Source organism: Sebastes umbrosus, chromosome 12 (assembly GCF_015220745.1).
Source record: "Sebastes umbrosus isolate fSebUmb1 chromosome 12, fSebUmb1.pri, whole genome shotgun sequence".
Taxonomy (NCBI): Eukaryota; Metazoa; Chordata; class Actinopteri; order Perciformes; family Sebastidae; genus Sebastes; species Sebastes umbrosus.
In genome coordinates, this window is record NC_051280.1 from 24,215,635 (window position 1) to 24,228,819 (window position 13,185).

The following is a 13,185-nucleotide window of genomic DNA, read 5'->3' on the forward strand; positions in this document are numbered from 1 at the left end:
GTATATTCACAGATTGAAATCGTTATTTTGCAATTTTTTGTATTTTATTTAGGCAAAGTTCTTGTACGGCTGCTTATGTTTTGACAACTTCTAATCATAAAACTCTTGTATCGGCACTAGTATTGAAAGATTTCAAACAATAACCAGCCCTGATGTTGTTTGTCCTGTTTGGCATTTTGCCTCTTTATGTCCACACAGACAGGAATCAGGTACGATATACAAGGTCTTCAGCCAGTATTGCACCACAGGCAGACGTACGTTTATATGGCATAAAGCCCACTAAAGGTAAGATATGTCAAAACAAGCTGGTCAGCGTCAAAGCTCGTCAATACCACCGATTCATCATCTATGCAAACAAGCAGCTTCATACCACTTAAAGATAAACTGCTCTTAAAGCCAGCAGCGTGGCATCGATTCACCAGAAGCATTAAGTAGCCTCATCAAGCCTAACTGATACAGTAAGTAGACTTCTTCACAGTGCAGCCGTGCAGGAAAACACATTTTATTGAATGTAAATGACATGCAATAGCCCCCACGCAGCTCTAAATGTACTGTGTGACACCTCATTTCTCATCCCGCCTTTGTTCAGCGTTTTGTGTAGGTGGCGGTGGTCTGAACCGAAAACTCTGATCAGTAATGTATTCTGCAGTCGTACAAAGAGTCTCTAATACGCTGAAGCAAACCCATCCAGAGGTCTGCTGTGTGACGGTTTTCCACCAGGAGTTTGTGCATTGGAAAGCCTGTCAGCATCACTCAGTCACGTCAAGCAGAGACACTATGCCTGTCTCCAGGCGTTATATTGCACATTTAATCTCTATCACTCAGCAAGCGAGCGCCTCGGGGTGTTTCACAGAGAGTAAAACATTCCGATAACCCAGAGGTGTCGTGAATGACTGTCTGTGTGTGTGTGTGTTCCTCTCAGCTTTGATACAAACAGAAAGTAATCTTCTCCGTCAGAGGTGTTGCGGCGCGCACCTCCCACCAAGCTTACCCTGAGGAAGGAATCGAGCGCTCCGTTCTCCATGAATTCTGTGATGATGAGGACGGGGCAGCTCCGCGTCAGGACGCCCTCCAGCCGGATCACGTTGGGGTGGTCGAACTGGCCCATGATCGAGGCCTCGGCGAGGAAGTCACGCCTCTGGCGCTCTGTGTAGCCGGCCTTCAGCGTCTTAATCGCCACGACCATCTCCCTGCGACCGGGCTGCTTTAGACGTCCGCGGCACACCTCCCCGAATTCACCTGGGTTGAGAGAACAAGGTGGGATAAGGGGAGGGAGGGGGTGAGGGTAGTGGGGGACAGTGATCAGAGGAAAGAAGAGGAGGGGTGGAGGGGAGAGAGGAAGTTGGGGAAAGTGCGGGGAGAGGGAACGTTACTGGTCAGATTCGGGAGTGAAGGAACTGATTTGAAAGAGTTGAGGGTCGGCTTCAACTGTGGGAGAGGCTTAAAAAAGAGAAGGACGGGAGGTCAGGGGTCAAAGATGTTGGGGAGAGAGGGAGTGGCCCATATCGATCGAGTGTGCAACCTTGGGGCGGTGGAGGGAGACAGAGGACGGGCGAGGAGCTTGGGGGTTTTGCATTTGGTGCCTGAGTGTTTACAAGGGAGAAAGAAAGAGAAAGAAAGGAGGAAGGTTGAACGAGCAGGAGCAGACTGTCATTTGAGGTGAAGTTAGGACACAACATGCTGCTGGAGAGAAAAAAGAAAAAAACAGACTAGAGAGGGGGAGAGAGCTACAGAGAAGATTTTTATTTCAATCCTTCCCACCAGCAGCTCTCATGCACACTCTGTGAATCCTATAACCCTTTTCTCCCGGAGAGAGAGAGAGGACTCTCTCACAGAACAGACCTCGGGGCTTGATGGCATACTGCTGCTCAAATAAATGATTAATAAACCTGAATCCCATCCCGTCTTCTTGGACAAAAAGAACACCGATGTTTTACCTGCACCGATGACTTCTTCTATTTTCACGCAGGAGATGTCTATCTCTTTGGCAAACTCGTGGATGGCGTCGTTGGGGTCCTCGTAGGTGAAAGGGTCGATGTACACTTTGACCCCTGGAGAAACTGGGAGGGAAAGATCACAGAGAAGTCAGCATCTAGTCATAACCTGCCTGGGTTGATAAAAAAAATAAAAAGGAATAATTTGGCTTTTTGGGAAATTATTTGCTTCGCTGCTGAGAGTTATATTAGAGGATTGACACCAATCTCGTGTTTACGATGAACATGAAGCTACAGCCGGGAGATGGTTAGCTTAGCTGAGCATAAAGACTGGGAGCAGGAGGAAACAACTAGTCCCAAAGCTCGCTTATTAACATGTTTTATCTCATTGTTTATTCCGCACAAAAAGTGTAAGTGTAAAAATGACAATGTGTGGTTCTGCGGGGGGTTAGGTGTCATCAACCAATCTCCGTTGGTTGGCTGGAAACTTCACAGTGATGACAAGACTTCAGGAAGTTACTGCACCTGGCCACTTTGTTTTTTAATAAATTAAACAAACAAGATATGGCGTGTTCATTTGTGGAGGTGGCACGCAGATTTTTAAAACTTTGGACAGTCTGGTTCCAGTCTTTATGCTAAGCTAAGCTAACCATCTCGTTGCTTTAGCATCATATTCAATGGACAGACATGAGAGAGATATTGATTTTCCCGCACCAAAAAAAGCAAATAAGTACATTTCGCAAAAACTATTTCTTTAATGCAACATCATTTTTAAACTATGACATGATATGATCATATCCGCCCTACACAGAAAGTCTATATACAATTTACTGTGATTCACTGCCCAAGTCTACAGTGCATTGTATTAGTTTATTGATCAGGGACGTTGCTCATTGATAAACAGGAAAAGAAATGGACTGTAAGTGAGCCAGAGTTTGCCTTGAAGGCTACTTTCCATCTGTTGTTCTGGGCAATATGTTAAAAAACACACAATAAAACAACATATCTTATGAAGTACACATGTAAAAAAGGAGTATCGTGACAAACATCAGACAGACAACATGGTTAGGACTTCCTCTGAGCAAATAGGGAAATGGTTCCCTGACTCAATCAGGTGATTGGATAATTGATTGAATCAGTTGGTTAACTGTACTGGCATGACCAATGCACCACAGAGGAGACAGTTCTCAGGCCAAACACATAAACTCACTGTATTGCTGCAGTTTCTCAGTGTACTCCAGCTCCGAGCCGCTGCGCTGCTTCCTGTAAACAAGCAGCACGTAAACAAAGTCACATTCACATAATCAGTCTTGACCCTTTCCAGGTACAGCCGATGAAACTAATATCTAACGGGACTATCAGATGAAACCCCAGACTGCCGTGGGAGAAGCTCACAGGGCAGCTGTGTTTTCTCCTCTTCCAGAGCTAAAGAGTAAGTACACACACCCTTTGAAAGCATGTTAAAATTTAATGAGCCGCTTTGTTCTGAGCCTAACTAACAAAATTGAACATGCAGTTCGGTAATAAAAATCAAACACTTACTTAAGGCAGACAACGGCGATAACCACCAAGGCAACAATGACCACCAGACCCGCGGAGGCAGAGCCGATGATGAGAGGCAGCTGGTCCTGCACCGACTTCTGAGGGTCACCTGGAGCAAATACCACACACAGACGCAAATAAGTTAAATAACAGCAGAAACACTACTTAAGAGATTAAAGGGGTGGCCTGGACTGCAAGTGTAATGGCTTCCAATTAAGGCGGCCATAAAAACTACTAAGCTTGAACCGTTATTATTAAGAAAACTGTAGCAGCAGATCATCAAGAACAGACTGTAAAGCAGGAGGGAGGTTTGTCCGTACTGTGGAGGCTGGTGCTGAAGTCCATGGGGTTGCTGTAGCGTCCGTATCCGGCGACAGTGCGAGCTCTGACCTGCACCACGTATGGCGTGGCGGCCCTCAGACCCTCCACTTTGGATGAGCTGTGCTGGGCTGTTACGGTGTGGGACATCGCCTGGCCCTGAAGTAAAACAAAAGGACCATTAAAGCAGCAGCAGCGTCGGGTGTTTCCTGATGGCTTTCAGATGGCCCGTGGGCGAGGAATCAATCTTTTGGCTCTCAGTTAGCATTATGAAGCAATAACTTTTAGAAAGAAGAAATAGCAGTGTCTATCTTACAAATTAAAATTTGAATTCATGAGAAACTAGAGACAAGTAAAAAAAACGATAAAACGATACCAGTGACGCTGTCGAGGCTGGTAATAAAATGCACCGTTGCTCTTTCCAACATGCGTAGAGGTTGTGAAGCTACAGCCTTTCGTAGTCTGGTGTGACCCGTAGCCTGTGGTGGCGAACGTTATAGCTAAATGTTTTGCTCTGTAACTGAAAGAGTTTGTTGACTTTTTGACTTCTCTTCTTGCGTTACTGTTACACTTTATTTCATCATTTACCATCTTCCTCTAATTGTCACTCGAGGCCACAGTGGTTGCTGTTTAACAAAAGTTACACCGTCAAAGTTTAAAGCAATAAAGGAACAACACACATCTAACTCAAACAAATGAAAAGCTGAATTCCTAAGCAACAAAACGCACCTTTTCTCTTTCTTTAGACATTATATAGGTTTATACCTATATAGGTCTTCTCTTAGTCTGGCATTACCAGTAGCTTGTGGTGGCTAATGTTGCTTATGTTAGCTAACTTAAGATAGATATTACTAACTGACGCTACTGAGTAAGTTTGCTGATTTTAGGACTCTTCTCTTATTGTGCTACTGTTACACTATGTTTGGCAATTATTAATCAGTTCAATAATTTGGTTCAGTTCAGAGGTTGGGTGCTACACTTCAGTGACGACGGCATCGGTCGGGACGGCATTATCAGCTTTAACCGACGCATGACAGCAGTAAAGAGCAACAGCCATGAGCTAGCCAATGGAGCCCGCTCACATGCACTAAAATCACGCACGGCTAGCCCGGCTATGTCAACAAAGCACAGAGAAGCTCTGATTACAACACACACACAGAGGGAGAGGTACTTCATTCTCAGGTAGAGGTTACTCCTCTGAATCTTTACACAGCAAATAGTTGTTTGATGCTATATTAATGCTCTGAATAGAGAATAGAGAACCTTTAAGTACGTTTTTTAACAAGCTTCAAACGAAGAAGTAACATAACGTATATCACAGTTAAGCTGAATGGATCTTTCATCTGATTAAAGTCCCGTTTTGGTGGGATTTCCTGGCTCTCTCCCTATTTCTGGTTGCCTCACATTGCTTAAATGTCCAGAGTCTCCAGCCCTCGCCACTTTGGTCACCTTAACAGTCATTCTGCAAAGCACTGACCTGGCTAATCAAATACATGTAAACGCACTTTACTGGCCTTCAAAGCCTTCAAACAAATGGACCAATTACTAAAACTGACCTCATTGGAACCGACGCAGACCCTTGCATTCTTTTACAACATCCTGTGAGGGTCTAAGCTTCTTTTTTTACCATCAAAGGAAATGACCATATTTCATCTGCAGGGCTTTACAGGGGAATTTAATCAAACCAATGTTGCAGCATTTCCATCACCAGTTGCTGAGTCTGACCAGCCCATGCTCTCCAACAATAGACATTTTTAGACTCCACCAACCCACCTAAACACACATCACATTTCAATATTACATTTTTCAGTATCCATAAAAATGCTTCTCTCTGCACAGGGCTGGAAAAGCAGATTTTCAGAGTCAATAAGACGAGCAGTGTGACCTACATTAAAGCGGTGGCTAAAAAGTCCGAGCTTACCCTCTCATGGTATTTAATCTCGTAGTCGAGGATGACCCCGTTGGGTTTCTCAGGGGGCAGCCACGACAAGCTGAGAGTGTCCGAGGTGGAGCGCATCAGATGGACGGTGGGCACTGCTGAGGGTGCTGCGGTTAAGAGAGGACACAGTTTACATTACACACTTCCAGCTGCTGGACAGTTACTCCACTTGGGAGTCATTTCAAGTTGCCAAGATTTTCTCTCCCCAAGTCACAAACCATCGCAGCGAGATAATTATTATTCGAAATACTTCAACCTGAACGGTTTAAGAAAAACGGTACACGTGTCACCTTCACTGTTCTGCAGTTTATTGATTTGCGAGGCCTGAAAGTGACTCAATTGACAGTCATTGTCCCGGGTCCATAAACTGCAGTAAGGTGGATTAAGTGCAGGTTAACTGGGAGAATAATTACAGTCTATGAAAGGTGCTGAGCGGTTTGGTTGATGATGACGCTGCAAATATTAAGTGGAGATTTTGAAAGGTGACATTGTCAGTGATGTAACGCTAGACGCCTGGTTGTGCTGAATGCTGACAATGGAGATATATAAAGTATACTTAACATTTTATCTGCCTTTCCTGTAACTCCCTGAGCTCCACCTGAGAGTGTTTTTCCCCATCTGTCGCTCTCGCTGAGCATGTTCAACAATGTTTACTGTTGGTGTTAATTCTGCTCTGGATACTAAGAGCTCATTAAGACTCTCATTGACATTGACTGAACTTAGGATCCACTAACCAGCCGGTTTCATGGTGAAGTTAAGTGGTATTGATCGGAGCACGGCTCTATGAATTAACTTGTGCACACATCTAGTGTCGTTGACAGATGTTCTCCAACTAACCGGCTTGGTTGGTGGTGATGTTGACCGTGGAGTATCTGGGCGAGGCGGGGTTCTTCCCAGAAACCCCGTTGACCGCCTGCACCTCGAAGCTGTAGCGGGTGTGAGCCTGCAGGTTACGCACCACCACCTTCCTCTGCCTCAGCCCCAGCCGGCGAGGAGCGATGTCCACGTTGTCGTCGCAGCGCGTGCAGGGGCTCCGGTCCCGCAGGCACTTCTTGCACACCACGTTGTAGACGAGGTCGCTCCTCCCGCCCGTGTCCTCGGGCTCCTCCCACTCCAAGGACAGCGAGGTCTCGTTCACGCTGGATATAACGTTACGAGGCGCCGAGGGGATCGCTGCACAAACACACACACACACGCACACACGTAGGTGTTTAAGAAGGTGGGCAGGCAGAATGGAAAAAAACACACAGCTGAGGTTTTAGTCATGTTCCCTATGTGGTGCTTACATTATCCTCCCTCAATGGAGAAAGAAGTGTTTTAATATCTCTCTAAGAAGGCATCAAAAGGAAGTATTTCATCTACAGAAATTGGAAATCCTTTTACAAAATCCTTTTGCACAAATAAATGTGTTAGATTACTATACATGCCCCAAACAAATCTGGAGCAAAAAGGCATGGAAAATACATGACAACAGAGGAAAAATCCTCCTTGGTGCAAATGAATAAATCAACATATTCGGAAACAGCAGCATAAATACAAGTTGTCATGCACAAGCAGAACGCCACTGTTCATCACTAAGTAATGTTCCTTTATGAAAAGCACAATCCTCTGCTGCTCTGCACTGTAACTCGCGTCCGTTCCTACGCATAACCCCTCTCGGTGCTTGTGGAACTCGGCTAATCCGCTCTTGATAGATATTCGTGTTCTTGTATCAGTATAACCCAAGGCCAACGCGGCTCAATAAGAAGTGCTGCGTTTTTGAGTGAAGAGTGTTTGAAACCTGGATAAAGTATGATAACCGCGGAGGGAGGCAACAAAGATTGGCTCGGCGAACACGCTTTTCATCCTTTTATAGTGGAAGAAGAGAAGGGCTCTCCCTCTTAAGCTTCCAGTGGCAGAAAGTCTAACCTGTCTCACAGCAGAGAGACAGAGAGAGAGAGGCGGGGAAGATGCCATCAGCTCTCTTCGGCCAAGACTGCCGGTCCTCCGAGTTCAAGCTCCTCAGCCGGCTCGTCCTGAGCCACGGCGTTTCACTCGCTCTGTCCTTTCTAATTAGGCGCACACAGTTCAGAATGGAAGCTCTTCTAATTGGACACCCGTCTAAAACACACGCTGAGCCCAAGCTGCCGGCCATTGACCGGCTGAGCCTCTCTCGTGCAACACACACCGCTTCCAACACAAAGCACAGGCTGCTTTGGCACAAGCGCTGACAGCCCGCGGGGGACAGAACTGTCAGGCCCTGTGTGTTTGCGTGTTTAGTCGGAGGTGGCGCTTGAGTCCCCAGCCCGCCTGTCTGGACGCGCTGGTCAATGTCAGAGTCCACAGTGTTCCTGTGACGAGAATCTGGGGAAGACAGTTGCGGGCTCTGTGTGTCATTTAACGCGGCGAAAGGCCCCTGGGGGGTGATTTTACGCGGTCAAGGCAGCACATGTCGCTCTCCATCAGTAGCACGGCCGGGACTCCTCTCAGAGGCCTGTCCATGCAGAACAAGCATGGACGCTGCGGTCAGCACCAGACTAGACTAGTTACCGCCAAACGGACAATTTCCATTTGAAACATGAACCAACTCCTGAGGGAAATGTCTGTCTCTACAGCTACTAAACACCAATGTCTGCACCAGCTAGTCGCTAGCTTTGTCTGTCGTCTGTTGGTGCCGAGCAGGAAGTGTAGAAGTTTTTAGAGCTTTTTCACGGGAGATTCGTCACTACCTTTCACATTGTCACATTGTTTTCACATTGTCATATTGTTATTATAAATATATCAATTATAGCTGCTTTGACTTTTTGTTATTAACAATTTCAACCAAATATGTAAACTATAGTATTCTATTATATTTTACTCCATTTGTTAGTTGCGTTCTGGCACAAAAGAATTTCACTGCTCCTTTTAGTGCGTATGATTATGTATGTGACAAGTCAAACAAACACCAAGGATATGTATGCTGATTTCCTTGCAAAAAAATGGGAAATTTTGATTTCAGTTGGACTAACTGTCTGAGACCTGCGACCAAAGCTGTGTAACAAATAGTATCAACTCCAAAATTGCTGCAACAACTTATGAGACATAATAGAGCATGGGAATGGCCATCACATACTTCTATCATAATGTTCTTAGCCCTTATGAATTCACAATTTATTATTATTTATTTATTAATTTATTTAATTAATTAATTCATGTTTATTTCTGATTTATGAATAGAACAACTTGACACACAGTGTTGCATCTCAAATGAATCTTCAGGTTCTCAGCTTTCAGATGATGTACACCACTTCTATGTGACATCTACTGTTGACCTGCTATCTCCCCCTAAAGACCCCCTCTACCCCCCTAAAAAAGACAAAAACGGGTCTATTGTGGGTCAATGCCAGAGGGTTAAACACAATAATAGACGCAACCTGATACTGATAATTCACCAATTGATACTTCTCTGATTTTTCTCAGCATAAGAAGATATGAGGATTTTTTAGCCTTTGCAACGGAGGATGAACTTACTGGTGCAGGCAGAGTCAGGGGGGTCGCTGTCAGCCCGGTAGAAACCATTCTGGCAGGGACAAATATTGGCTCCTCGAGCACTGGTGCGACTGTTGGACGGGCAGGGAGCGCAGGATCCCTCCCCGAATTTGGATTTGAAGGTCCCAGAGATGCAAGCTGGATGGGCGGGAGAGAAAAAACAAAAAAAGGACAATAAGAATAAGAACAATGACAAAAACAACACTCTGTGCTCGTCACTTATCTAAAAGACAAGCAGCTGTCACATCTGTCACAGGACAAAAACTGTTCCTCTGAAGTACCTGCGAAGCTCAATATATTTATGCAGAGAATGTTGATAGGTACCTGAGAGATGGCGAACACTTAAGGCCTTATCTGTACATTTGCATGTGCTCTTTCATTTCCACTCACTCTCAACCAGGTGACATTAATCTCTCCCAAAAAAGAGTAGGGATGACGGCTGAGTTTCATGTTGAAGAGGAGGAAAAAGGACGAAGGAGATGAAGATAGACTGCTGACAGGAGATTGCTGTTGTCAGACAAACAGGGATGGAGAATGCTTCTGAGAAAAGGGATACACCCTAAACCCATCAATCAGTGTCTGCTGTGTCCTCAGCTCTCCAAAACCACACGGCTGAGCACAAACAAGGCCTCCACATGCATGCAGAACAGCTCCATAATAAGCCGATAAATCAATCCAAATGAAGGGACCAGACGTAAATTAGCTGAGGAGAGTTATCAGGAAAACATACAAAGTGCGGTAATCTCGGACGATGTGTCCATGCGATTAATTTGAATTCCAGAGTGTCGCGGTGAAGGTTGGCTGATATGGAGTCTTAGGGATAAGCCCACACTAAAGGAGGATTCAGATAAAGGGGATTTAGCAGTAAAAAGGTCTGGATGCATCAGCCTCCAGAGCCCCGCGTTTTACTGTTTGCCACATTCCTAACTGGTGGAGTAAAAGTGGGGGTCTCTGGCAAACATCTGTCCTGTCAGCGTGAGGGCTCATAAAACCCAGCCAGCAAGAGAGAGAGTGTGATTAACTAGTTAGGCTAAGTGGTCTTTCAGTCTGAACTCAAGTTCCACCCTCATTCCCAACAATGGCACTTTTAGGAAAATCAGCGCGGCTAATGGCCCCGCATTGTAGCTCTAAAACCGTGCAATAAAAAGCCAAAGAAGATAAAGATGAAAATGTGTTTTTTTCCCCCTCTCTCTCATAATTCACCAAGACCTTTAGGCTCTACACTCTCTGATCTGATTTATTCTTCTTCTATTACACAGTGCATCATCATTTTCTTTTTATTTGTTTGTTTTCTTCGCCTCTTTTCGAGTAGGGTGCTGAATCACCCCGCTGTCTTGCTTCAATCCATTAACCTCTTTGGAGGGCGCGATGATTCTCCTGTTTTCGATACACTAATGTTTTCCTCCTACAACCCCCCCCCCCTCTATTGTCTCTCCTCTTCCTTCCCTCCTCTTCTCTCCATCTCATGCGGCGTTTGGGCTGCGAGCGCGCGGCCCAGACTCGAGGTAAGAAATGAAACGTCTGAGTGATTAATGTTAGCGTGGCAGTGTTGGCTCACGTTGGTCTGAATGGTGTTAATGAGTGTGGCCGCCTGTAGATTAACTAACGGGAGGGCCGTGGAGGAAATTACACTTCCTCGTCGCAAACCGCTGGCTGAAGCCCCGGAGAGCTTTTTATCAGGCGTTGGCGGCAAGCTTTTAACCTTGAGCCGCCAAATGGCAACGAATGAGCTCTCCCGTGCATGTTAGACACTATTTCTCACGGCCAGGTGAGAGGAGGCTTCGCTTGTCTTTGACTTCCTCCAGCCCCCCCCACCCATCCCTTCTTATTCTCCTCCTTTTGGCTGCTATTACCATCCCATCTTTGGCAATTCAAACCTTTTAAATCTCTCTTTCTCTGCTATATCTCTTTTCTCTGGACTTCGGACGCCTTTCCCTTCTATTATCTGCATTTTCCTCGCCCAAATCTATTGGCTCTCTTTTTTTTTATATCATGCCTTTTCCCCGCTATCTTTCTCTCCCTCCTGTCCTGCTCTCGCAATATTTGTATGCTGCTCCTCTCTGCAACACCTCATTAATTCATACTCTCCTCCACCCTCCTTCACCCTCCTTTTCAGGAGCCACACAATAAATGCAGAGAAGAGGGCACCGACGGAGGTGACTTGCACTGAGCATATAAAGGAGGTTTGGTTAAATAAAAGTCCAAATGTCTGTTAAACACACATACCCTGGCACTGAGTGCCGTCCGCCGAAGGTTCAAAGCCAGCGACGCAGGTGCACGAGCCCACGGGGACCATCCACTCGCCGTCCCCGTTGCAGTACAACTTCAGGGGGACGGACACCTCCATGGCGTTGGTCACACACGCTCCGGGGGCGATCACCAAGGAGGTGGCTTCGGCACCCGTCGCGGTCTCTGGGAAGACGGCGAAGTTGGCAATGGTGGTGGAGCACTTCTTGAAGAAAACCCTGACGGAGATGAGAGACATGCAGGCGCCCAGGTCCTGGAACGCCAGATAGAAGCCGGCCCTGGAGAGCGGGCCGAAGCTGCGCACTTTGGTGTTGATCCTGCCCGCCTCCAGCAGAGAGAAGCTCTCATCCGGGGCGATAGTGTCCACCTTCACGTAGGGGTTCTCCCTCCACAGAGGGCTGGCGTCTGTAGCCGTGTCCCCCTCCGACTCGTAGTAGAACAGATTGAAGGTCTCTTTGCAGGAGCCAGGGATGTTGGGGATGCTGGCGCAGTCGCGGACAGAGAACTTGAGCTCCACGTAGACGCGCAGCACACCTTTACGGGGGATAAAGTCCGTCCTGAGCCAGTTGTTCTGGTTGGGCTGTCGGACATTACACACCTGGTAGGTTCTGATTGGGCTCATGGAGTCGTCGTAGCCGCTCACCTCCTCCCACTGTGGGAACAACAGAGAGACAATGTGACAAAGGAAGAGATGACAGCAGGGAAATCTGGAAACACTGTGAACAACTGATAAAGACAAATCAGAGAAGAGTAGGTTTAAGAATAAAATTAGACTAAATTGAATTGATTATCTAATGCTTTTTATTAATGCAACAGGGGTACCATTCCTCATTCGGCAACAACCGAGCTACAAGCAGAAGCTTACTTATCCAATATGTTGTTAATTAAAATTGAGCAATGTTAAACGCGGTGCATCCTAATGCGAACCACTCAAGCACAGAGGGCATCCAAAACAGCAAAGTGACGCGTGCTATGAACAGAACATAAAAATGCACCACATAAACATTCCCACAGTGTGGTTGTGTACATGTGGCCTGTGAGGAATAATTTTGCAGCTAAAATGCTTCTAATTACATGAATCATTCAGAAAATCCCAATCATTACAGACTATTAATAGAGGACATTTTCCCATTAAAACACATTTCACGCATTATGCCTGTTTGACTAACGGTCCCGATGCTGATCACGGGCTGGAGGATTGGATGTTTTTTTGCAGCTAAGATCATCGCAAATGTGTCGGTTATTAGACCTTTATCAAAGTCACACACCTATAGGAAGCTCATAGCTGTAACCGCTGCAGTGCAATCGAAATAGTCTCAAGAGGAGATTTGGTTTCTATATCACATAAATGTATTATCTGCGCTGAGAGATATGAGCGCATAAAACTGTACACTTTAAATGGAAACTTTCCCCCATACATCTATAATGCAAAGAGTGAGTTATTTATTAAAATGCCCATCTAAATGCAATGCTGTCAGTGTGATTGCACCGTGGCAGCACTCCAGAGCACTTCAGGTTACGCAGAATATATTATAAGTATATATATATATATATAAATATATATTACGATGCCTACACATAAAGCCAGAGAGCAGATATTTGCATCTGTTGTGCTTTGTCTACCAGGTAGACAGATGTCTCTTTACATCATGTAGCTTTGATAATAATCATTTAAGGACTAATGTGACATGGACA

The 13,185-nt window shown here is 45.7% G+C and overlaps 1 protein-coding gene across 1 annotated transcript in view; it reads right to left on the reverse strand.

Moving 5' to 3' along the window:
- The window catches only part of ephb3a (eph receptor B3a), a 32,166-nt gene that overhangs the window by 9,963 nt on the left and 9,018 nt on the right, over positions 1-13,185 (reverse strand). Inside the window, exons 3-11 of the mRNA XM_037788054.1 lie at positions 11,470-12,142; positions 9,226-9,381; positions 6,571-6,906; positions 5,716-5,840; positions 3,797-3,953; positions 3,477-3,585; positions 3,145-3,197; positions 1,938-2,060; positions 992-1,239 (exon numbers count right to left, since the gene is read on the reverse strand). Coding sequence (XP_037643982.1) covers positions 992-1,239; positions 1,938-2,060; positions 3,145-3,197; positions 3,477-3,585; positions 3,797-3,953; positions 5,716-5,840; positions 6,571-6,906; positions 9,226-9,381; positions 11,470-12,142 — 1,980 coding nt within the window. The remainder of the gene's footprint in view (positions 1-991; positions 1,240-1,937; positions 2,061-3,144; positions 3,198-3,476; positions 3,586-3,796; positions 3,954-5,715; positions 5,841-6,570; positions 6,907-9,225; positions 9,382-11,469; positions 12,143-13,185) is intronic.